General features: G+C 36.0%; 1 protein-coding gene across 1 annotated transcript; it reads right to left on the bottom strand.

Annotated features, from left to right (window-relative positions):
- Positions 1-11278: 11278 nt before the first annotated feature.
- Positions 11279-23699, bottom strand: LOC110021348 (probable methyltransferase PMT2). The gene is made up of 7 exons (XM_020719806.1): positions 23542-23699; positions 21443-22094; positions 21103-21313; positions 20643-20934; positions 14530-14919; positions 14299-14376; positions 11279-11810 (listed from the first exon to the last, which is right to left on the bottom strand). The coding sequence occupies exons 2-7, from the start codon at positions 22085-22087 to the stop codon at positions 11576-11578; spliced, it is 1851 nt and encodes a 616-aa protein (XP_020575465.1). The 5' UTR covers positions 22088-22094; positions 23542-23699; the 3' UTR covers positions 11279-11575.
- Positions 23700-27599: the final 3900 nt, after the last annotated feature.

The following is a 27599-nucleotide window of genomic DNA, read 5'->3' as shown; positions in this document are numbered from 1 at the left end:
CGCTCTGCGCATATATATATATATAATTTGATAGTTATAAATCACAAAATTTTTTATATGCATTATTAATTATAATATCTTTTTTCATTATTTTTTTCTTTCTATTTTTTTAAAAGACACGTTAATTTATCTATCGTCGTATACTTCCATTTTCTGAATAAGTTTATCTTTCAGATCATATGAACGATCAGGTAAAGAGAAAAATTAAAAAAGATGGACATACAATAAAGTTGACAAACAAGATAAAGAATATAGAAAGCCTACGTGCGATAAACCAAAGATAAAGTTGACAAACAAGATCGGGTGGAAGAACCTAAGATCAATATTCATGAAAGAATAGATATGTAGAGTATCCACAACCAGAGATTCAGACATGTTTGTCTGTTATGGGGTTTAGAGTGTTCCCAGAGGATGTATCTCACTTGATTAGTTACTATTTATCTACAGGAGTTTTGCTTACATTAGTAGTGTCGACTAACACAAGACTATCAAAATATAGTTGTCTAACAGGGGGATGCTCTGATGTTTTTAAAGCACTCGTTGAGTCATGAGGCGGAGAGTGGGTCTCTTGCGGTCCCTACATGAGTAAAAAACTCATCCACATACGAAGTCTGCCAAATAACCGAATCATCTTAACGGGGAATCCCGATATGTCAAAGCACATATGGGTCATAAGGGTAGATGATAAATCATCATATCCCAAACGGGCGACAGCTCATCGACAATCAGACTTTCAAAATGATACCAACGAAGACAATAAGATTGACAAGACTCAATAGGGGTAGTCATAAGAAGGGAGGAGCAGTCCCTAGAAGAAAGAGATAGTCCGAACAGTATATCACAGACCTGTCATCCCAAGTCACTAAGACCCTAAGTGTACCTAGAAGGTAGTCGACCCAACACTTTTAGAGATCCCGGTCAGCAATATGTGAATAGAATCATCTACAGGGAACCTTGGTAGCCCTAAGGTCAGAGGAATAAAACTCTATCCTATAACGATTTGGTGGAGCTCCAAAAGAAAGGATTATACCTGCTAAAATGGCAAAGATGCCATCGGAAAAGAGGAGAAAGGGAGATTCAACTACAAAGCTGAAAAACACTCTCAACAGAAGGACTTGCACCATGTATGGGCCGGGGAGCCTTCTAACGACCTGAGCATACCAGACAACCACCTAAGTAGAAATCTATGCTAAGTCAGTCGGGTTGGAGAAGCACGGGGACTTCTCTTTGAGACATGCAAATAATGCAATTACTTGAAAAGGTGGGCAGTGACTTGAAAGGGTTGGCGTGTCGTGAAGGCAGCAACCCGAAGAAAGGGTGTGCCAATGAGACAGTAACCTGAAAAGGTGGGTATGTCGTGAAAGCAGCAACCCAACAGATGTGTCAAATTTTCACGGTTTGAATGAAAATTCACGTTGAAATCTAAGTTGACAGTTCCAAAATAAAAATTTACTTCAAAATCTAAATTGCATTGCCAAAATGGGAATTGTGGCAATGAAATTTAAATTTTGATGTGAATTTCCATCTTGGAACTGACAAATTACATTTCAAAGTGAATTTCTATTATGACTTTGGAAATCAGACTTCGCACTGGAAGATGCAGTGAAAAATCTTACATTATATAAAATATTCCCATCTAAAAAGATAATTCTAGGTGTGCAATCAATTGCGTAAGGGGCTGCGGCTACAAGAATGTTTAGTTCTATAATTGGCTTTACAGTTGGAAACAAAATACGAGACAAATATGCTCGTGATAGGGTTGAAGTAGCTACAGCTGCAGACAACATCAGGAAGAGATATAATGAAGTTTAATAAACAATCAGAATTATTTTTTCTTAATACTAAACAACAATTACCGCTAAAAAATTGACTAATTTAATTTTGATTCAGATTTCTTTAGAGCCGACAATAGTTATGCTCGAAATTAGAACGTTAATAACCTACTGAGGCTGTTAGGGCTGTCGAAGATCGATAATCAACAAACATTTATCAATATTTTATCTCTAATATTATTTGTCATCATAGTTACATCAACTCATTCACGAACATATTTTTTTCACATTTTCTTTACAAATGTAAAATCATCAATCCTTATGGGATTTGTTATTGTGTTTTTACTTGGAGAGAAAATATGAAACAAATTTATCTGTGAGAGAGCTGATGTAGCTATATTGGCATACACTCTCAGAGAGAGACGTCTTAATCAATTATGAGTTAATATTCGATCATTTAATGATCATCAACAGAACTAACATTACTAAGATGTTAAACGATCTGACTTCGAGCCGAGATAATGTGAGTTCCAAATAAATTTGATCTAAAATTTTGGCTGGTACCTCAGCGTGTTTCTTTTAACTCGAGTTTCATGTGCGAGTCAAACTTAGAATCAATATCCGAATGACTATCATTTTTCGAACTAAATCTTATTTTGGATTTGGCACATACCTCAAGACTTGATAATGCTAGATTTTTTGGAGTTATAAAAACTCATTCAAACTAAATCCCGCCTTCAATCGTACAACCCCTTAATCTAAAGGCCAACGCTCTGCGCCATAGAACATTGCAAGTCTCACCACCATCTTATAAAATTTTCTATTTTATCCAAGCACTATTTTATATAACACAATTGGCCCGATGCATTCCTCCACTTCAACTAACCAAATCGAAATCTACTAAACTTTGAACGGGAGACCCGATAAATCTAATACATTTTCACCTTTTAATGATTTGATCACCTATAGTTGCAACTCTGCCACTAGATATACTACTACTAAAATTACATTTTATGTATTTAATTCTATATCTACTCAAACGAAGGCTTTTAGACTCCAACGTCGACGCCCAAAATTTAAGTTTTGGGGTGATTACATATGGGGCATCCAAAACATTGCTATTTACAAATCAAGCACCCTCTTTCTTCCATTTTTCAAATTCTCGCTCAAATATCAAAGGTCGTGATAAAACCCCAACCCATAATTTTTCATTTTCATTCCTAAACTTTCCCTAGTCTTATCCATAAGAAGGATATCACAGGTGAAAATCAGACGCCAATTTAAATCCTCCTGTACATGTCTAGTAAGAGAATCCATAACTAAAGCAAAAATGTATGGGTTTAAAGCTGATCTCTGATGAAATCCAACAAAAATAGAAAGAAATATTTGGTCTTAATTACTAAACCCTAAACCATAAACACATTTTTGGAAAATATTTTAAAATAAAAAAGTAAATGACCTAGACCAAATCTATGCAAAAGAATACGCATAACCACATTATCATACGAGCTGTTATGATTTAAACTTAGTTATAAGTATATATGATATATTATTATATAAATAATTATATGAATTTTTTTTTATTTTGATCTAAAATGAGCCGAACACAAGCAGTTAACACAAGCAAACAAAGAACTGCTTGTGTTCAGCTCGTTCATAATTCGAGCTTAAAAAAATTATTTGTGTTCGACTCGATTACTTAACGAATGAGCAGAACAAGAGCCGTTCGCAAACAATGAGTTTTTTTGATAGCCCTAGCTTAATGCATTAGTAATGATTAGAATTGTCGGAAAAAAATTTATTCTTAATAATCGACAACATTTCTTGTTGTTAAATCATCACAAATAACTCATATCATAAATCGTCGCTACACAGTCAGAAAATCTAACATTTTTTTACGATGCAAAAGTAGCCCGTCGGTTTTGCCATCGATTTTAGTGTTTTTTTCATGCATTATAGAAAATAATTTTGATGAAATTTGAAAAAAAACAACTTATAGAATTCATTCTTGCTAGACTTTTAAACTTCAAATGGAGTGGTTATTTTGCTTCTAGAATGAAAGAGAACTGTTCATTAGGGTTTGTTCAATTAAATTTGCAATGAATGCAGCCACACTTGGATAATGATTTCTTCTATAACTTGTTAAACAAAATAATTAAGATAGATCCCGTGGAGTGTACACTAATTCAAAAAATTTGAACCTCTTAATTAAAAACATAATTATGCGTTTATGTTTGATTATCAAGTTAAGATTAACTAAATTATTGTAATTAAGAATCAAAATTAGAAATGATTTGATCATTTGAACCACCTACAACTAATCATAACCAACAAAATATTAAGTTGCCGAAAATGTTAAATCTTAAATAATTTGCATTCCAATGAAGTCGTTCTTGCTCAAACTTCATTAAATAGTTGAATTTTCTTAATAGACTCTTTAATTTGCTCTTTAATCATAATCATCCACTTGATTAAAATGAAATAAGAAAAAAATTCTCGTTTGTTGACCGCATGTTCACATTAGAAGAACACGTAAATGGTTAGCTGACAAAATAAAAAAGATAAAGAGAGAAGTGTCAAAATAGTCTTCGGCTGTTTATATGAGGCCGTTTTTAGTCATAGAGTTATAGAAGTGTCAAAATAATCCTCATACTCTTTAAATTGAGGTTGGAATAATACCCATTGACGACTCTTAGAGTTCTTTTTTAAAAAAAATAGGATACTAATTTGATATTTCAATAAACTCTGGAATAAAAATGCCTCGTGTAAATAATTGAGAGTATTTTGACAATTTTCTCAGTGATAACTAATAAAATATAAAAATAGTCTCTGATTATTTATATGGGACCGTTTTAGTCTCAAAGTTTATAAAAGTGTCAAAATAGTTCTCAGTATCTTTAAATTGGGGATGAAATGGTCCCAATAAAAAACAATTATAACTCAATTTTAAAATAGTAAGAATTTTTTTTGATACGTCTATAAACTCTAAGACTAAAATGACCTCACGTAAATAGTCAGGGACTATCTTGCCACTTTACTCGCATGATAAATTAGGTTCATTTATTAAGATTATCAACCTACCAAACCAAAGAAAATTATTCTAATGGAAAAAAAATAGAGAAAGAAACCAAGTCAAAACAAATGTGGCAAACTAAATTAGTCAAAGCAGGAGATGTCTAGACTCAATATTATAGATATAAAATTTTGAATATTATTTATTTATTTTATTTTACATGTTAAAATGTCCAAATTTGATTTCAAACCAATAAAAATAAATAAATAAATAAATAAAAAGATTTGAATCCATACAGCCCCCTATCTTACCCCCCAACGGGTGGCATTCATACTCGTCTAATTCGAATATTTAATTTTTTTTATATCTAAAATAATCAAATCGAATTAAAATAACAATATGAAACTATGAAAATTATGTAAGAAAAAGACAACTAATTAATAATAAATGAAACTTTGGTCAACGGATGACCGCAGTAATTATTTGCGTTGACCGGCACAAGTAAACTCCACTTGGCAGAAATTAGTCGATTCCGGGGATTCCCAACCGTTGACAAAAGCCTGCTTTAAAATAGATAAAAATTAATGATAGAATTTGACCTAACAACTAGATTGAATTTATTAAGCCTACGGTCTGCATAAAAAAAAAAAAAAAATTCCACAACCTATTTATTATCTAATTTTTGGAACTCGCTTATGTGCACTATGTACGCTATTTGATGCGTGCCAAAAAATTTGTGATGACAGAGTAATAAATTATAGTCCTAGCGTTCCATGAGAATTCAACACACACAGATAAAAAAGAGAAGTAAGCAAAATGAGACACCTCGACTTTTTACGTGGAAAACTCTTAAAAGGGGGAAAACCACGGGGTCTAGCCCAAATGAAATAATGTAATATGAACGATGAATGCACATGTTCATCTTTTTCCTAAATTATGGAAGATGAAATTACAAAGCTGTATAACTATAATTTGGCTGCAGTTATTGGTGACAGCAGATTGCAATGATCTTTGTTGATTATTGTGGAGGTAGTAGTCTGTCGTGAGTGCTGTAGATGGTTGCTCCAGAAGCGTTGATTGGTCAAAGAAACAGTAGTAAGCAGCTATGGGAGCTGTGAACCACATAGGCCGTAGTGACAGGTATGAATGACGTCCGTAGACCGCCGAGCCAGGAGTCGGGAGCTGCACGAGTTGTAAACCACATAGGTCGTAGGGGCGATTATGAATGATATATATAGGCCGCAAGGGCCGGAGTCAAGAGTTACATGAGCTGATGACCACGTAGGTTGTTTGGGCGAGTATGAATGAAGTTCGTAGGCCGCGGGGGTCAGACTCGGGAGCTGCACGAGCTGTGAATCAGGAAGGTCGTATGAGCGAGTATGAATGACGTCTGTAGGCCGCGAAGGCTAGAGTCAGGAGCTGCATAAGCTGTGAACCACGTAGGTTGTAGGGGCGAGTAAGAATGACGTCCGTAAGTCGTGGTGGCCGGAGACAGGAGCTGCACGAGCTATGAACCACGTAGATCGTTGTTGACACATAGACCGTAGTGATGAGCTTACGTCCCACAACGATGAATGACGACGTCTGGTTGGTGGTGATCGACGATGATTGACGGTGATCGACAGTGAAAAATCGACAGTGGCTTACGAAGATCGATAGGTGTCGACGACGGTCACGATGGTGCTGAACTTCAGCTTCTTCTCAGAGCTTCCAGTTCTCTCTGAAGCTTCAAGTCTCCCCCCTCATGTGAGGTGTGAGGCTTTATTTATAATATGTTATAGGTGTCATTAATGCATGAATATGAATCATTTTGATCGGACGGTCCGGAGAACTTCCTCCGGTCAAACAATTTTTAATGGACATTTGACTGCCTTAACAATGTTAGAATTGAAAAATCTTGGGCTTGTTGGATTCGTCTTGTCGAGACGCTTGATTTGACTACAAACTTGTAAGATTCGACAACAAATTGACCTTCCAAATGTGTCTGAAAATCTTCCACGAATGGTTTAATGACTTAATCAGGGCTTGATTTGACTTGGATTAGAATGACTTTGATATCATTAGATCTCTCATTGAGCTGGTCAGTTTGACTATAAGTTTGCTGAAATCAGAATTCCCGATAACCTTTAATTGAAGTATAAATGTTTTTTGTTCAAAAAATTACATCGATATTTGCGTCGGATGATGATACATGAAATAATACTCAACTATTATACTTGAATGCCTCAATATTTGTTGGAATTAGGATGTAAACGAGTCGAGTGGAGCTCGAGCCATGCTAAATTCGAGCTCAACTCGTCTGTCAAATTTTGAGCTCGAGCTCGAGCTCGAATTGAGCTTGAATGGCAAGCTCGAACTTGGCTCATAGTGATAGCAACGAGCTCGAACTAAAAATTCAATTTTCATAGGAGCTTACCAGAGAAAGTATGGGTGATAAATGCATCAAAATGATTAATGGTAGGCTAATCAGGTCGGCTCGCTAGCCAACAAGACGAGCTAGTATGAGCTTGAGCTTGAGCTTGTGGATTGCTAAGTTTGGCTCATGTGCTTGTCGAGCTCAAGCCAACTCAACTCATTTACACCCTTTCTTGGAATCAAAATGAAAAAGACCACAAAGTGACGGGTTCCAATAATAATAATAGTAATAGTAATAAATAAATTAAAAAAAAACAAACATTGTATTAATTTTAAAAAATATGCTTCCAATTTTAAGATGTTTAATTAAAACACCTTTTTTATTATTATAGAAACTCATGCTAGATATATTATTAAATTAAAGTGTGTCATAAGCGAGGTCATAAACAATTAATGATTGATGCGTGCTAGAAAATTCACTGCAGTAGAATAATGTATTATCATCTTAGGGTGGTAGGAAAATTTAACACACACTCAGAAGAGAAAAAATAACTAGTAGTCACGCCAAAAATTTTTACGTGGAAAACCCTGTATAGGGAAAAAACCACAGAGGCTGGTCCAATTAAAGAGATCCGCTATAAACTGAAGAATACAAGTACAACTCTTTACCCCACAAGCAGGAAAGGGTTACAAATTCTCACGAGTTACAACGTTGATGCACGAAGGAACATGACACAAACAATGGATGGCGAACGATGGTGACAGTGGTCGACAGTGGCAGGAGTGATGATGAACTTCAGCTCATTTTCAAAGTTGCAAGCTCCTCCTCGGGCCTCAAGTTCTCTCCCCCTTTTCAAGAGAGGGGTATGACTCTTTTTATAGAATTCAATGTGCAATTAATGCAAGAATATGAACCATTTTGATCGAACAGTCCAAATAGCTTTCTTTGATTAGAAAACTTCTGATGAACATTTGATTGCCTTAATAATGTCAGAATTGAGTGATCTTGGGTTGGTTTGATTCGCCCCACTGAGATGCCCGATTTGACTATAAGCTCGTCAGGTTCCACATCCATTTGACGATTCAGTTATGTCTTAAAAACTTTCAAACATGTTAATCATCTTGATTGGGGCTTAATTTGGTTTGGATTAAACCAATTTTGATACCATTGGGTCCGCTTCATTAAGCTGATCAACCAGACTGTAAGTTTGCTGAATCGGAGTTTTGGATAACTCTTTATCAAAGTTTGAACATTTCTTACCCTAAAATTTACCTCGACATCCGTGTCATGCCTCAAGATTCATATTGGATAATGAAAATTTATTAATAGCGTATCAGTCACCTCCCTATTTTTGGGCAATATCAATTTCTTCATCTAAAAATACAAGAATATGAAAACACTTTTTTTCTTTCATGATATGTCATATAGGGTTTAGGGAATAGCATTTGTGAAGGCGTGTCAAGCTGAGGAAAATAACAATTTTTACACTTAAACGACTTAATTCTTACGATGTAACGGACGACAGAATTTGGAAGATCGGCCGAATTGGGAAGACGGGCCGTTGAATGTGGAATGGCGAAGTTATGGGGGAGCCGAAAAAGCAGGAAATTGAATGGATGGGTAAATTTCGGGAATTTGAGACAGAAGTTGGAACGTCAGAGGTCGGAAGATGGAAGATTAAACGTTAAGAGGTGATAGTATGAAAAGATTTCAATTTTTTCTGTTAAAAAAAATAATTGTTTTTAATGCTAGGAGTTCACTTTGAGTTTGAGCCTACAAAATAGTGCCTAAGAGTTAGAAAAGAAAATCAGGTCAGGAGTGGGGAGGAGAAGGACCAAAAGAGGGTTAGTGGCGGGTGTAGTTTTAAGAGAGGGAGAGAGGGTTAACGGAAGGTGAAGAAGAAAAATGATGCTGTGAAAGTTATCCCAGATTTTGCTCTCGCAAACCCTCCATGATTTCTTTCGCGGTCTTCTCTCACGAAGAAGCAAGAGAAAACTATCTCGAAAGTTATCTCTGACCTTGTCACTCAGGACCTCTGGAATTTTCTTTTGCGGATTCTCTCATGGAGAGCAGGAGAAAGCTGTCATAAAAGTTGTCCTCGACCTTGTCTCGCAAGACCTCCTGGATTTTCTTTCGCGGTCTTCTCTCGAATTGTTGAGATGTCGATGCCCGGAGAACTACAACCTGCGCAAACTTAGAGAGAAGTACCAAAACTCTAAGGAGACGATGCTGACATCATTTGACGACGAGCTGACCCTTACTTCGAGGGAATTGAAGATCAAGATTTTAGAGATAAACCACATCCTTGGCGAGTACAAGAGGGTGAATAGCTCGCCTGCAATAGATATATTGTCATTGGGACACCAACTAGCAAACTCTCAAGATGACCCATCTTCGATGGCGGTTTTTCTCTCCCAGCAACATAGGGAATTGATGGATGCTCGAGAAGATTTGAGGGAGACACGAGCTAACGTAGATCAACGCATAGAGATATTGCAAGATTTTCAAGACAGGATGTTAATCCTTGAAGAGGTGAATAGAAAACTGTGATCATGAAAAGACAACTTTTATCTAAAAGACAACTAACCCGCTCCCAGCCCGAAGGCAGTTCCGGAGAGCGTACTCCTGATAACAAAAGGAAAATTGATGTAGACTTATGTCTTTATTTTTGCTTTTTTCTTGCATTTTTATTTATGCTTTATTGTATGAATCATACTGGTGTAATCATTGATTGATGATGCGACCATCTGTATGTTCTGCTTGATGCGGTAAAATTTTTTATATTGCTTCTGAGCCGTGATTTACCCTCATCTGGGATGTTGTGGTTTCTCAATCATGCAAAATATTATAATTAAAGTTTGTACGCGCACTTTACATAAAAAAGAATCACATACATTTTTAGACCAGTGCCTTCGGAGATTTGTATCATTTTAAGCGTGTATCTTCTGAGGCTTGTGCCTTCTGATCTTTATGCATTCTAGATGCCAGAAATGCGTCGGTGCCTTTTGATACTCATAGCCTGTATGTGTCTCCTGAGGGATGTAGCTTTCAGAGGTCTTTGATGTCTCTGTTCTTTTGAGGCATGTGGCCTTCTGAGGTCTTTGATGTACCTGTGCATCATGAGGCTTGAATCTTCTGAAGTCTTTGATGTACTTGTGTCTTTTGAGGCTTGTAGCTTTCTGAAGCTTTTAATTGGAGACCCTATCAACCACCTCCTCTATTGGAGTTTTTCTAGTGAAGACTTTGCTTCCCAATTAGACTTGCCTCTTGGGCTCACGTTCCAGGGGAATGGTAGCTTCCATCGAGTCATGCCTCTCGGGCTTGACTTCCAGAGATACCATATTATCCCATCAAGTTTTGCCTCTTAGGCTTGACTTCAAGGGGCATGACAGCTTCCAATTGAGCATTGCCTCTTGGGCTCGACTTCTAAGGGTGTCAAGCATGATAGCTTTTCATTGAGTCCTGACTCTTAGGCTCGACTTCCAAGGGTACCGTATTTTCCCATCAAGTTTTGACTCTTGAGCTCAACTTCCAAGAGCATTGTTGGAGACCTTGTCTGCCACTACGAATGTTCAACTTTTATCAGGCTGTTAGTCAAAACATGTTTGTTTGATGACTGTAGAGCATAGTTAAAATGAGAATCCATTAAGAATATAAGACATATCTTGGGTTGTATAGCTGGAGATGCTCGACGGCCTTAACCAATAAGGGATAAAGTCATATGACATCCACCGAGGATGGTCGACCAATCTTAGGTTGTTTGTCAAAGTTTTTGCTTGACCACTGTAACCAATTATGGAAGAGATAAAAGAAAATCTACCAAAGATTTTTGACATATCCGTACTTGTTAGTCAAAGCTTCTGCTTGAGGACCTTAGACTGTGATGGAAGATGTAGAATCGATGCTCCTGGAATCGAATAATCTCAGAATGATGTGTCAGAGAATTTTGGGATCAATTAAGGTCAGGTTGATATAAATATAAAAAATAAAATTTAAGCGTTAGTCATGTAAATACATAAGAATTAGGTTGCGTCTGTAAATGCCTCAAAATGATGATTTGGTTCCTCTGAATTATTAATGCAAAATAATGAATAAAAACTAAAAATCAGTAAAGAAACAGTAATCTGAATACAGCAGTTTGAATGGAAGAATATTATCAGAGCAACACAATTATATTGCATCAAAAAAAACAACATACAATTAAAAGGAAGAAGAGCAATTTCCCGAATATGATTCCTAATGCTTACCATAAACAAAATCGGCTAAAATAACTTAATTCTCACCCAAACAATTCTCTTACTCAGTCACTCCAGACCTCAAGCCCCTGCACCAACATGGCAATCATGGCGGCCTATTAAGCTCCTTCAGATTCCAGTTTTTTCGAATCCAGCAGGAGAATTAACACACAAGTTGTTCTCCACAGGTTCACTATTCTCATGTTTCAGCCGTCTTGTTCTTCCCTCCGGCCACCCAATACTGCTTCACCGCAACCAGTATTTTCTCGGGTACTAGAGGGCCGTCCTCATGATCGGATAGCTTGGCACTCCATCTCATGCCACCGATCGTCTTCTTCACCTTTATCAATACATCAACCTCATCTCGAAATATAACTGCACCTTCAGGCCTAAGGATTCGATCCATCTCCAGAAGAATATCTTCCATTTTGCACCTATTTGTTAAATACAGCCATACTCTTCATTCAGATTATGGTGAAAGCTTATGCAATATTTACATAATTACCTTTTACATATTTAACAACTACAATTCAATGTTTACATATATACATTACATTTCCTAAGCATGAAAGGTGTATTTCACTTTTTCAAAGTTAAAAAAAGTAGTATTTTTTATGTGATATGAAAAAAATTGGTTGGTTTAAATATAAAAAAGCAGAGTTTATGTGAAAATATAGGAACGGGGTGGTATGTATGTAAATGCCCCTACTTTCGATAGTCGGAGCAGAAACAGCAAAAGATTAAGAAAAACATATTTACAGCAACAAAATATAATTTTACAACAGTACCTGCTCACCATTAGCCTCACTACAGTTGTTGGGCGTTCATTTAATAGGTCCTTCCTTGTCAAACGTTTCAATTTAGATCTAAATATCTTATAATCAACTCCAGTTTGACAAAATTTTTAGTGCTGCTTTGACTTCAATTCTATTTTCTAATATAATTATTTTTTGCTCTTATCTATCATATTTTTATCACACCTTCTATGAGAATTTTAAGTTCAATATACTCAATAGTTCTTAATGGCTTCATCATTCCTCAGCATATGGATTGATTAAAAACATTCGAAGAATAAAATTTTATAAATCTTTTCAATTATGTGATATTCTATTCTTACATGTGCCGACAGAAGTTCACCAGTGGTGTATATGAGTTGAGACAAATTGAATTTGAGACATGCCAAACTAAGCTTGGCTCGTTTGTCAAATTGTTAGCTCGAGTTGAGCTCAGCTCGTAGTGTTAGTACCGGGCTTGCCAGCTCAAACTAAAAATTCAATTTTTACGGGAGCTCACCGGAGAAGGTATTGGTGATTGGAGGAGGGGTGGATGCAGCGGCAGCTCATCAAAAAATGCATCGAAATTACTAACATTAGGCTAATCAAGCCCGGGCGAGCCGGAGCTGGAGCTCGAGCTCGTTTAGTAAACGAGTTCAAGTTTAAGGTCGAGCTTGAGCTTGTGGATCGATAAGCTCGGCTTGTGAGTTCGTTAACGAGTCAAGCTCGAGCAGGCTCGGCTCTTTTAGAGCCCAAAGTTCATCATTTAAAATACTTGAAATATTATACTCAACATCATGACTATCAGTTTTATCCAAACTACTGGACTTGTTCTGCGGAAATCTTTATCACAATGTCTATCAATGAAATATTATATACTCATTTTCAATCATAATTCCTGAATACTTGGTCAAAATAGTTATGAGTGCATTTTCTCTCCTTCTATGTACATGTCCAAGCGGTCTAAATCTAGTCTGCACTTTTATATCATCAACAAATGTTATTCTGACCAAACCTTTAGTATAATCATTTCTCAATCTATCAATTCTAGTTTTACAAATATTAGAATCAAATGTTATAAATAGCTAATTCAACCTTCTTAATCTTATATATATTATTTTGTAAAATAAGATTTCAAGCTTTGCAATCATTTAAAAAATGAGGTCATTTGTCATTTAAAATCATGAGGAACATTGCAAATTATATCCACGTACAATTGTATGCTTAGTAGGGCTGCAAATGAGTGGAGCTTGAGCGAGCACAGGCTTGGCTCATGTTTGGCTCGTTCAAAATTAATTATGTTTGAAATTGACTTGTGTTTGAAATGGCTCGTGAAGAGTGTGTTCGTGTTCGGTTTGATTTACATATTCTTCATATTCGGCTTGAAATTGGCTCGATTAAATTAATTAAAAAAATAGACGTAAAATATATTATATTTGAACTGCAACATTTTTATGTAATAAAAGGCACAAAACTACATGACCACACGAGTTTTGCTGATTTAAATATGTATATTTCTTTATTTTGAGGTAAAAAGAGTTGAACACGATCAAACAAAGAATTGTTTGTGTTCTACTCATTTATAATTTGAGCTTAAAAAAATTATTCATGTTTGACTCGCTTACTTAACAAATGATTCAAACACAAGCTAATTAATGAGCCAACGAGAGTTATTTGCGTTAGAAAAAATAGATGTAAAGTATTAGATTTCAATTGCACCATTTCTATGCAATAAAAGACAAACCACATGACCACAAGACTTGTGTTGATTTAAATATGTATTATTTCCAGTAAAATGAGTTGAACACAATCGAACAAAGAACTGCTTGTGTTCTGTTCGTTTATAATTCGAGCTTAAAAAAATTGTTCGTGTTTGACTCGCTTACTTAACAAATGATTTGAACACGAGTTAATTAATGAGCCAACATAAGCTATTCGCCCTAATGCTTAGTTATGTCTAAGGAAGATACTATAAAAACAAATAGTAGAATGTGGAAAGCCTGCAAGAGATTACATAATAATCATTTATGGCCTACCACACACAAATTAGCATGCACTCGCACGTGTGTCTATTCAAAATTCAATAGAATATGATTGTGAACAGAGAAAATGAACAATAAATCAAAACAACAATGCCATATCCACTTACTTGTCCTTGTAAAGACTGAAAACACCATACGCATGAATCAAATCATATGTCCTTGGGTATGTAGAGAAAGCTTCACACCTGGATCAAGAAAGAAATTTGAAAAAGCCATTCAACGTTGGAGGTGCAGTCAAGAATACAAAAATGAAACAAAAAATAAAACAATGAAAGGTTCCTTCTTTTCAACAGATTTAATTACAAAACAGGTTGATCATCAATAATAAGATTGCATACCAATCATGATAAATGCCTATCAATCCCCGTTCATATATAACACCAAGAGTAGATATATCAGCAATTGTAGGCACAACATTCATAACCCATAGTTTGGGAGATTCAATAGCTGCAGCAAAACTACCCAGTTCTGCATTCATGTCCATGACATTGCGGTACCTTCCTGTATCGAGTAACTTATTGATTTTCTTGTAAAAAGAGACATGCTTCTTCCAAGTTTTGTTATCATCCTCGTATGATTCGACCGAGAAACCAGTTACAGAACCACTAGATATTCTGGGAGGCACAGCATATAACCTTTCTGGGAATGGTTTCAATTCTCCTCCAGCAACCTCATCAGCATTATTCACTTCAGGATAAGAAGAAACACATGCTTCCATTTCCTTATACCTGGAATCAGGATGATGAATACTGGTTGAAGTGCTTGCTAATTAAATTATATTGCAAAAAAGTGCAAGCTTTTTAAGAGCTTATTTAAAAGTAAGAACAAGAGAAAATTGGCAAGAATGATGACACGACGCATAGATAAATCTGTATACTAACACTTGAAAAAATGAAGGTTATAAAAATTATATGATTTGATGACATGGCTTTTGCTTCTATCCACAACCGCACAGAAAGATAGATGTTTCACTACATCATGAATGAGCATAAAATATTTGCCAGTATATAATTTTTCTCATAAATCCGTCTTATCTTTCCTCTCTTTTAATTTGCTTATATACTTCTCTGTGCATGCATAAGTGCGTGTTAAGATCTCTATATCAACTACCTCAGCATAAATGAGAACTTTCACATTGACTTCCACTTTAAAAAGCCTAGTTCACCCTTCATTTATAAAAGTGACGTCCTTTTCTTCATATTCTTATCATCTCCTTCTATATCATCGGCATTTGTTCAGGGAGCATTTCTTTGTGTGGGGACGAACAAAAAAGAGGAAAATTGCACGTAAAAATCACTGGGATACATTGTGAGAGAAATGGATTGTAGTTTCATCAATTCCATAAATTAGCATTTATTCTACTAATTTAGACAATTGGTCAACTAGATTAGTCAATTGGTCAACTAGATTAGAAGAGGACTCATTTTCAAATATTATTTCTTTGTTTAGGATTACAGTGCCCGCAGGCGGCGGCAGTGACAAACAAATGATAGTCGCCATTCTCTGGACAGCAGCAGGGTCAATCGTTAAGTAGTTTTGGGGAGACGCGTAACACTTTTAATTGGTGGATTAGGAACAGTTTATAGACTTCTGTTATTGCATGGATTATTCTAAAAACTGACCATGTCCACTTTAAATTGACTCCACAAACAAATAAAACTAAGTACTAAACAAATTTGACCAAAGCAGGAATCCTGTTTATAAATAACCAACTAGATAGTAGAAAACTTCAAATAATAATAATAATAATAATAATAGCATAGCTGAATTTATCTTGATCTATAATTTGAATTTAAAAAAATATTAAAACTCAAACGCATCATTATCATGTTATAATCTAAACTTCAATGCAACTGCCCAACATTTCTGCATTAAGAATTTAACCAACAAGCATTTCATTAAATGATTTGTTTTTGTCAGTCCTGACAATGTATTTATTCTTTGATCTAAACAATGTGATCTGATAATCATCATCATCAACAATTTCCATCAAGAAATCGTATAATACAGAATTATCAACACATGATCATTTGATTCGTTCCAATCTAATGTCCAAACCCATTTTAGGAAAAACTATAGGTAGGGAAAGGGAAAGGCTGGTTTTCCAATGTTCTAGCCATACCACTTTGTTACTTTTAGCAATTAATCTTTTAAAAAGTTTATATGTGATGTTAGAAACTTCATTCAAAAATTTAAATTTTGACAATCTCTTTAGATCATATAGCTTTGCCAGCATCATCTTCAGAAGCCTCCAAAATTATAACTCCCTTTTATGCTCCTATTCGCTCTACCAAATGTCAACAGTCAAACCTTGGGTGCATCACTTCTTTTGCTTTGGTTGTGTGGTGATTTCTCTACTTTTAAGCAGCGATCAAAATAAATGAGGCGCATTTTCTCATACTCCTCTCGTTTGAACCAGTAAAGGGTGGCTCTTAAAGCTTCTTGCAGGAAATGGAAGTCTCTTCACTCATGGCAGCTCTTTCCTATACACTTTTGGAACACATGCTTTTCTTCCTTTTGTTGTCTTTGGATAGCAAAAATTACAGTATTATATCAATTTGGGCAATCTAGATCACTCCTTAATCATCTTCAATTCAGAGGAGCCAATCTTTATAACTATGTTTTAGTATAACAAAATATTTATCTACAATGTGTTGGGGATTTGAATGCTTTTGAATTTGAATGCCACCTTCCCTGCCCAAGACAAGCAAAGCAAGGTCTCTCTATTCTACTTCAACATGATGGACCAACATCAATAGACCTTTTAATGAAGAATCTGAGAACCGGATTAGACATTGAACCGGTAAAAGAAAGGTTCACGATTCAAAGCTTGAACCAAGGTTAAACAGTGAATTCAACTGAAAAAGTAATAAATTATAAATTTATTTAAAAAATAAATAAATGATATAATTTAAAAAATTATGTTATAAAATATAAAATAAAAAATTAATATTTAGTGCCTGTTTGGGGCAGATTATAGGGTGCGGCGGCGTTTTCAAAACGCCGCCGTCCCGTTTGAATATGACATTGGGATGAAATTTTTTGTACTGCGGCGTTTTGATATCGCGAATTCCTTAATGGCTTCGCAAGCCGGACTCCACCTGCGTCCCGCGTATGATTTTTGCGATTAGGAAAAAGTTCTGTTATGCCATTTCCAGATCTCCCTCGCCGATCTCATCCCCAATCTTTCTCCTCTCCGATCTCGTCCCCGATCCTTCTCCCGGTCGCGCTTCGAAGCCCTCGATCTCGTCTCGTCCCCTATCTGTCTCCTCTCCGATCTCATCTCCGATCCTTCTCCCGGCCACGCTTCGGAGCCCTTGATCTCGTTCCCGATCCTTCTCCCGGCCGCGCTTCCTCCAGATCTTCCTCTCGCGATTTCTCCCAACCATTCCCGATCGCGATTCCTCCCAATCTCTCCCGATTGCGATTCCTCCAGCAATTGAACCGAAGGAAGAAGAATTAAAATATCGTCCCCAAACCTTTCCTGTCCACTGTAAATATTTTTTGAGACAACCAATTCACCTTTTTCACAGTATTATTATCATCAACTTTAGTAGATGCATTCCAGCTATGTGGGATCAGTTTTGGATTCCTTATTTTTCATTAATTCTTTATCATCAGTTATACAAGTTTGATTCTTTCATTTAACATGTAGCGAATCATTTCTCATGAATTGCAAAAAAGAAACATTGTTTCTTTCATTTTTTAAAATATTTTTTCTACTTGATGATGCTCGTTAACTTGGTAAATTAAAATATGTTTTTTCATTATGCTACGTTAACTTGGTAAATTAAAATATGTTTTTTCATTATGCTATATTACATTCACAACTGAAGTCCACTGCTGGTACTCCATATATTGCTCTAAAAAATTTGGTTCGATGAGGATTATGGATGAGATTTGTCCTTAATTTTGCTGATGTAGGTCATATCATGAGCTTTGAAATGAGTTAATTGACCTTGCACCATTAGGGAGAGAGATAATTGACTCGTAGTGAGCAATGTATTTTGTTTTTTTTTTTGAACTGATCTGTAACAGCTTGCGGCTTCTGCTTTATCTATTATTTTCACCAAACAGTTCTGTTGCAAACAACTTCACCAAATAGGGGCAAAATGGTCATTTATCCAACTACAACTGCCAATAAGATGTTCTAAATAAACTCCCCCAAACAATAAGCCAGCTTATCCTAATAATCTGCAGAATATCAGATTATCAAGATAATTCGCTTAATCTAAAGCTACCCCAAACAGACCCTTAAATAACTAACACCACAATAATTATGAAATATTATTTTAAACTTTAACAATAATTGATTTTAAACAAAATTGAAATATGAAATATTAGATCACACCATACTAAGTTTGTAAAAAAAATTATAATGAATACAAATAAAATGTTGTAAGAACCTAAAATCTAATTCAACTTACCTCCCTATCTACACCTCAACCATCTTATAACTTAGTTTCCTTGAAGTTCCTAATGGCTCCTATCTGCCACGTTGGATGAGATCCCACGATATGGTCGGCTGCTCTTCCTCCCATCCCCAAATTTGCCATGTGGCTCTGAGGAACTCTTTGCCTACGGTGTAATCATCTTCTTTCTCAAAACTCCATTTTTCACCCTCATTGATCCTATCTCCAACGCCTTTACTCTCCATTGAAAACTCCCCATGCAGAGCCCTCACACAGATTGTTTTCATCCCATTGGCTTCTCCTTCATGCCTTTCTTTTTCTTCTCGGCAAGTCTCATAAATGACCTCGAAAAACTTTCCCATAGTGAAAGAAGATTTAGAAGAACCGAGCAATCGATTTCAAGTCAACGATGGACAGTGAGTCGATCGCGTCGTCGACGAGGGAACCGTTCAGTTCTCGTAAACCAAGAGAGGTTTTCAAGGTTTCCGGTTGGACCGGTGGTTTGAGTAGTTCTACGCTAGTTCGCTGCAAATCCTGTTCTTACTGCCACCCAAATTGGAACTAGGCCCGGTTCCCAGTTGGACCGGTCCGGTCCAATTTTCAAAACCATGCTTTCAATAGATAGTTCTTTCCTTCCTTTGTGAGTTAACATTGATAAGGTTGTCGATGCAACACAACAAACACTTCAAGAACCTATGCGCAGCAAAATATGACATAGTAGATGGAATACAAAATACATCAATTTTATAAATCTCCCATAACAGGTGCTTCTAGATGACCAAATTGCAAATTTTAAATTGAGTGATAAAAAATAATGAAGATGATTGCATCTCCTAGTTAGGTGAATAGCACAGAGTTTTGTATCGTGACATTGCTGCTACAGCTTTTGGATTGATGGCAATTATTTCTTCAAAATCAACAAATCTCATCTCCATTATCATGGCAGATTCCACTTTAGGTACTTGTCGATGATCTTATTGGAGGAGGTGAAAAAGTTATATAGAATTGAGAGGTGCAAAGTTGAAGAGTAAGTTTCTTATAAAATGAAATGCCTCAACATCAAAAAATATATAATAAAACTTATCAAAGAGAACAATACAGATAAATAGTTTTAAATAAACAAGAAAGAAAAAATTAGCACACATCAACTAATGTTATTCTGCCTAGTTGCACCTTGCTATGTTGATAGCGCAAAACATAAAATACTCAATTTATTAAGTAAAAAAGAATCCTTATGCTATTCAAATTAATTTTTAAGACAATTCTAGAAGATTGAGTCGTGTAAATAAAGTTTCAAGACAAGCATTGGGCGATGATTTGTAGATAATGCAACTTCCAAAGATCTATTGTTAGAGGGTCCCAACATCAAAGTGTGACTATCCCGAGTTCTTATTTCAGCATGGTCCCCTCATTTTTTGAAGGTGTTCTATTGAGAGATGGATGGTAATCAATCCAATCATTTTTATGTTTCATCATTTCTTGATAATTTAATGTATGAATAACATCAGAGTACTGCAAAGATGAGATGCATAAGACCTCTAGGAAAAAACAAATTTTAATGATGTAATTTCTTGATTTAATATTATTGATGGAAGCAAGTTCCAAAGTTAATTAGCAACTTACATCACCAAAATATATAATTCATAAATTCTATCAATTGTTACGAACAAAAGAATATCAGCAATGGAGAAAGTTGAATGTCCATGTAAAATGAATTATTTTTTTTTAACCAGAGACGATGCACTAAATAAAGCAACTATTGGAAATCATCAGCTGCTAAACATTGAAACCAGTTAATAAACTCCCAATCAAAAGCACAATTTGAGTTTTGATGGACGGTATTGTTATGGTCCTACTGATAGGATTGAAATCTCCAACTAATTTTGTAGCATCGATGGTATAAGGTACACTAGCAAGAACCTGCCTCCATAGAGGAGGTGAAGGTGCAAAAAAGTAAAAGGTTATGAAATGGCTTATTAATATTCTTTTTCCACCTAATATATATAACATTTAGAATACAGAAAAGTAAGGGTCATTACCAGACAGCATCATTCACTATTTCACACATTTTGATGCGTGGTTCATCTTGCCTTCCAGGACAAGAATCAGCATTCATTCTCTTCCTCCATATCGCAATATCTCCAATTTCAGCGTACTTCTCCCAGCAAAGAAGTTCAGCAGTCTCTTCAATTCTTTTTTGCTCTTGCTCAAGATCCTCCTTAGTCCTTTGCCAAGCCTGGTAATTATTCTTCCAGTTGATGGGTGGGCCAGAAAGTACCCAATAGCCGCCAGGTCTGAGAACCCGATCCACCTCCATCATGTACATACCATCTAAAGAAAGCAAAAAGAAAAAAAAAAATGTACTCATTAAAACAAAGAAACAAGGTGGAATATTGTATGAATTGCCTTAATGCCTTCCAAAGAATTTTAAATGCAGCAAAAATGCAACAAAATCATCTTTTTCACAATAAAAACAACAATTTCGCAATTAAGCCTCACCATTTGCTCCCCATGGGATCAAGCATCTTGAACAGTGAGCCATATCAAAGGCTCTGGATGGGTAGGGTAGCTTTATGCTTCCAAGAACGCCAATTACTGCCGGCACTCCTCTCTCCAGTGCAAATTGCACTTGCGCCTCATGTGAATCCCTTGGCGCAAAAGACATTGCCAGCACATTCCTTTCCAACAAATAAGCTCCCCAGCTTGCAACCTATAATTATTCAAAATAAACAAACAAAAAAATTTGAAATTATAAAGTTCAAAGGAATCTAAAAGGAAGGTAGAAACACTAAAATCGTTTGTAATTATGAAAACAATCTATAATTTAACCCAGGCTTACCCCACAGCCAGTGTCCAATGCAGTTCTAACAGTCCCATTAGCTATTGGGATAACAGAAGCGAGGTGATCAATGTATTTATCAGCGCCCTGAGGAAACTGTGTTCCCCCACCAGGAAATCTAAAAACATTGCCTTCATATTGAACCCAATTCTGGACGGCCTTCTCGACTGTCAAACTTTTATAAGGAACGTTAGCATATGGAACATAATCTCGACTCTTTGGCCACGGGAATGGAGCAACGTATCCTTTCGGAGCTGGAATTAAACAATACTTCTTCTCTTCGTCGGTAGGACAATGTCGCTCTCTGTAGATCATGTTGTTTCTAGGAAAGGTCATAGCCCGCCTTTGATCTTGGCAAGGAGTATAATCTATGTAGCTATCATCGCAAGGCTCAAAAGTCGTCGGTTTAGAATTGGAAAGCTCATTAGAAATGCCCGCTCCACCGTGATGGGTTTCAAAACTGAGATTAGATGTGGTTGTACAATCTGTTTGTTTCGTAATCTCGACAGCAATGCTGTCCCCCTTTCCAAAACCGCTCCTTTGCCATGCACCCAGTAGGTAAAAAAAGCAACAAAGACCAACAACAATGATTATGGAGACAGAGTTCCGCGTCCTATTATCAGTAGAATTGAGTTTGATAGCCATGAGACACCTAAAAGAGTGTACAATGATTCAGCATGAATAGGAGCACCGATAAATAGTATTTAGATGTGCATCAACAAAAAGTAAAGGGAAGAAGATCAAATGAAATGTGAAATAAAAAATATTCACTTTTTTATATTGCTGAGATGCCTTGACACTTTATTCTATCAAAATATGCAGTATTCGACACATGCCATGCATTTTCAAATACACGTCATAGTTAAGTAAACCAATAACGATGGGAGCGTCAAGAATTTTGGAGGAGTCAAATGCTAATAAGAGTCTTTTAGTTTTGAGAAAGACAACTAAAAATATGATTTTAATGATTACTTTGTTTAGATTACCTGTTTTTATTTTTTTTATTATTTTTTTTTCATTTGTAAAAAAAAAACAATGTGAAATATGAATTGGATAAAGTATTTTATGATTATTTAATCTGTCCAAATACTATATCATCTTTTCATGTTTTTAATACATAACAATGGGCCAAATATATACCTGAATTTTATGCTTTCAACATTAGATAAGCCCATATCCAAGTTATATCATGTCCATGTCCACGTGCCAATAAAAACACATAATAGGTGTACTACAAATTTTCATAAATCAACCGACAGCATTATTACTCAGCAAATCTCAAGCATATTAACTATTTTGCTGACTACACTTTTACAGTCTCCTAAAAAAGCTTGAAAATTTTTAATTTTGCAAACATAAATAAGAAGAATATTAGAAAATTTCATGTGAAAATGCAACATCTAGATTAGCAAAGCCATATGGACCAAATCATTTCCGCATTTCAGCTGCAATAATGATTTTAACAAAGAAAATCTCCAGTTAATGCTTTGAATAAAGTTATAGACGGTGAAATCATAACAGATCATAGCGTAAAATATAAACAATCAAAAGAAGAATGCATCTCATAGTTGCAGAATGGAAGCAGATGGTAGCGATACTCCTCGGCCCCATCCACAAATAAAAATTTATACAAATCCCCACACGGTACCATCAAAAAGCCCTAAATAACACTGATCCAGCTCACAACAGGAGGATCTAATTGATCACCATCCACCAACCTCGAATCTCACGAGTTATAGCATTCATGTCATGTGGTCCCTTCCGAATTAAATTATACTTATCTTACGGTCATCAACCATTAATCACAAATTGGTCCATCAGAATTCAATAATCCATGACACCATCATGAAAATAAAACCCCCCTCTCCCACTTTCAAGCAAACAATCCATCTTCTACCACCTTAAATCTCATATCCAGCCACGCCATCAAAACGCTCGCAGCCAACATCTAAAAGGATTCAAAACTTAAAAAAAACGAACTTTCCGACATCCCGTCGATAGAAACTCGTTCTAAGTTACGAAAAACAAAAATCGAGTCGCGATAGGGGAAAAAATTGCCAGCAGAACTTAGATCAAAGCAAAAAAACGGGGAAACTTACGACTTCTGAGAAGCTACAAGATCAAATCGAAGGAGGAGCGCGGCCTTCAGATCTACAAATCGCTTCACCGTTCTCTACACTACAGAAGAAGAATGAAATACAAATCAGCTAGCTCATTTGGATTGAAAATCTAAGCTGGATACATATATCGCTCATAACCCTAACATTGCGAATAATTATGTGTTACAGTCTACACCCTAAAAAGCATCCTTCGGTAATACTATGATTGATTAGATTTAAAAGCAAAAGGTCGTACATGTTATAATACTTCCTATATAGCATGTTCGGGCGTAGAATGAACGCCCATCCTTTGTGATTAATGGCGTGAAAGTCAATAATTATATGTGACGATATAATAAGCGGGGCCGAAGTTGTCGGTTGAATTCCGAATCGGGCTGTTCGGGCCGAGCAGGCAACCGTGAAGTAATGGGAAAGCCGCGTTAAGCATTAATTGGTGAGAATATGGCACGTTTGGGGCAGCTTATTTGGTGCGATGGTGTTTTAAAAATGCATCAATTTCTTTTTGACAAACTATATTTTGAAGTTTATTCGGTTTTAAAATGCTGAAAATAACGTTTTCACACCATACATGGCAGCTTTCTGGTTGTGGTATGACTTTTCCTCATTGTCACTGCACATATTTTATCAGCAGATTATTCAACAAATTGCAGCCGCTCCAAAGAGACCTATGTCTCATTGAAAAAAAAAATGTATTTTAAATGTCGCATCTTTCGTCTACATATACAGATGACATACATGCTGAGGTGACTTCCGGTCATGCAGAGGTGTCGCCCGAACGGTTGGTAATGGACGACCGAACTGAAATGAAATATTGATATAACCTTTGTTTTTCAACCTAATTTTTTCAATTTCAGAGATGTTCTGTCCCACATAATTCTTACGTTCTTGCGTATTTTTTTCTATTTACATACATAACACTTCGGTGGCATAATCATGTCGATGTATATGCACAAAAGGTATATATTTTTTTATATGATGTTAAGGATATGAGTATTTTCAAAGTATAAAGAAATTGAAAAGAGGTTGTATGTATGTAAAACCTATTTTCATATTTGAGTTGTGTTGTGACAATTATGTTTATATGTCGTATTTTATCATAATTAGTCTTGATGCTTATATAACATAAAAATTGGGTGTGCTCATTTTGTCACAAACTTGTTTTTAGGACTTATATATGCTCTTCTTTGCACTAAAATTCAGAATATTTAATGGCATCCATAAAATTCAAAAGCTTTCAATAGGGAAATTAAGATGGCATGATATATAAAAATTTGTTGGGAATTTTGACAGAACACAACATGCACCATTTTTTATCAATTTGGTATTAAATATGTTAATTTAGTATGAATAATATCTTCCCTTGACTTGGCATGACCCGAGCAAGTATTAAATGAACATTTTTGTAGAAACAACAGAAAGCTTGGTCAACCACGTTTATTGTAATGTTGGATATAAATGATCTTCAATTATAAATATATATATATATATATATGATACGCCACCAACAAATTTTCATCATCCGACACGAATCTTGAGCTAATATTTTGAGCAAGAAATATTCAAATCTTGAAAAAAAACCATCCATAGCTCCGATTTTAGTAAACATATAGTCAAACTTACCTGCTCGATGAACAGAACGCAATGATATCAAGATTAGTCCAATCTGAGTCAAATCAAGCCCATATCTTGAAAAATTTTTGAACATATTTGAAAGATTAAACGAATATCAAATTTAATGTGTTCATAGTCGAATCGAGCATTTCAACAAGACAAATCCAACGAGCTCAAGATTGCTCAATTCCGGCATCGTCAAAACACTCAAACACCATCCAATCGAGGGAAGTTCTCTGGATTGTCCGATCAAAAGAGTTCATAATCCTACATTAATTACACCCAGAACACTATAAATAAAAGCCCACCCCTCACATAAGAGAATGAGCTTGAAATAGAACTTGACGCTTTGAGAATGAGCTTAAGTCCAACATCATCCCTGCCACCGCAGACCGCCGTCGACCACCACAGATCACTGCTGGCCTCCATCGTTTACCGCCGACCGTCTTCAACTGTCGTCAACCACCGCTAACCAGAGCTGTCAATCAACATTGTATCTTGGAAAATCTAGTAACCCTTTCTCGCCTATGGGATAAGGGACATCTGTAATCATCAACTTATAATGAATTTTTTTTAACTGGGCCAGACCCCGTGGTTTTTTCCCTTTACGGGTTTTCCACGTAAAAACTTTTGGTGTCATCACAGGTTGATTCTCTTTCATTTGAGTGTGTGTTGAATTCTCGTGCAACGTTAAGACGATAATTCATCACTGCAAATTTTCTAGCACACATAAACATATCAGTGTGTGTGTGTGTTGAATCCTTATTTGTATGCGAATCATACTCAGTGAATTGAGTGTAAGTAAGAAGTGAGAAATATGAGCAATGAACGGTGCATACTAAAAAATGATGATATACACGAATCTCAAGGCAAATTGGCAGTTCAAAATAAAGCGACTAGAATGCCATCTTTTTTTAAGCAAGACTAATAATGTAGATTTGTATTTTGTTCATCATGTCTTCTATAAATAGGAGGGCTATTACATAAGGGGGGGGGGGGGGGGGGGGGGGGGGTGTGCTTTTGTATCCACTCATTTGTAAACTATATATTTTTTTTATAGAATAAAATAGGTCAACAAGTCCGAGATCACCCCCTTCGACTCGACGAGACATGGACTCCTTTCTTCCTTCTCTCTTTCTCTCCCTCAGTCAACACACTCTATTTCTTGGACATGAATTATCAGACAGATTTGGATTCAACAAATAGTAATTTGTTGTGTGAATTCCCTTTTTTAGTATTAAAATGTTTATTCTATTTATAGAGAAGATGGTACAGTACGATGATATTATATTTTTGCCCTTGCTTTAAAGGGGTTTATAATAGGGTATTTTCGTTATCATACGTGAGTCTGTTGTCCAACGACTTTCTAGATCTACTAGCCAAGTCTAATGAGACGTGAATTGACCAAATGGAACCTTGTCAGGCTGACTGGAACCCGGTCCAACTAAGTGGAACCTGACCTGGGCTAGTGGAACTCGACCCTGGTTAGGGTTGAAAAAATCATAAAATAATTTTCTTATAACGACCACACTTTAATTGTCAAGGTAGAAAAAAAATAGCTTCCTACTAAAAATTTTTTTAGAAAGCAACAATAAAATAATTCACCAAATATAACAGTGATGATGGAGGTACGAAACATAAAACAAAAAAAAGTTGTCTCAGAGAGAACTAAGAAATGCAATTATTTCTTATCATTCAAGATAAATTGTTTTACATTTTTTTTCTATGAATTCATTCAATATTAATATGCTTTAATATTGGTGCCTGAAGAGCTTAGTTGTGAACATTATTCATGTTGAGTATCATTGAAGTTTAAATCAAAACATCATTAATAAAGTCTACGTAGTAAATATATAAGACTTTCATAATTTTCTGATTATGCTTTATTCATTGACCATAGCTATAAATTCATAATTAGCTAATAAGTTGTATGTTGAAACTTTTTTTTATTTCCTTCTCTTTCTCCTTGAGAGGTTAGAAATGTAAAATGTATTAGGACTTGTTTGCAGGTTATGGGGGCCCAGAATAGTTGGTTGCGATGTTTGGGCCTACAGCATTGTCTACCTCCAGAGCGTGCTCCAAATATGGGAAAAAATTTGGGTACATAAGAGGCACGCAGTGTTGCGTGCGATAGCGAATCAGCGGAAGACACATCAGTTTCGTCGGCCCCACCGCAATACAAATTTACCTTTTACTGTGCGTGACCCGTCGACCCGACCCATTATTGTAACATCCATGTAATCCCGATGTAACCTCCGCTGTCCACCCCATGTACCGCGCTTGTAAGCCCCATATAACCCCGATGTAATCTCCGCTGTCACCCCCATGTACCGCGCTTGTAAGCCCTGTATAACTCCGGTGTAACCTCCGCTGTCACCAAAGGATGTAACCCCGGTGTACGTTCCGCGGAAACGCCACTGTAATCC

The sequence above is a fragment of the Phalaenopsis equestris genome, unplaced genomic scaffold (assembly GCF_001263595.1).
Source record: "Phalaenopsis equestris unplaced genomic scaffold, ASM126359v1 Scaffold000134, whole genome shotgun sequence".
Classification (NCBI taxonomy): Eukaryota; Viridiplantae; Streptophyta; class Magnoliopsida; order Asparagales; family Orchidaceae; genus Phalaenopsis; species Phalaenopsis equestris.
Note: the sequence above shows the minus strand (reverse complement) of the source record. Positions and strands in the feature narration are given on the sequence as shown.

What these genes read in the sequence shown, in the direction of transcription:
- LOC110021348 (XM_020719806.1), bottom strand. Translation starts at nt 22,087, where the DNA reads ATGGCTATCAAACTCAATTCTACTGATAATAGGACGCGGAACTCTGTC. An exon ending in GATCCCATGGGGAGCAAATG is followed by an intron (nt 20,935 to 21,102) that starts GTGAGGCTTAAT and finishes TGCTTTCTTTAG; the next exon opens with ATGGTATGTACATGATGGAG. An exon ending in ATAGTGAATGATGCTGTCTG is followed by an intron (nt 14,920 to 20,642) that starts GTAATGACCCTT and finishes TCCTGATTCCAG; the next exon opens with GTATAAGGAAATGGAAGCAT.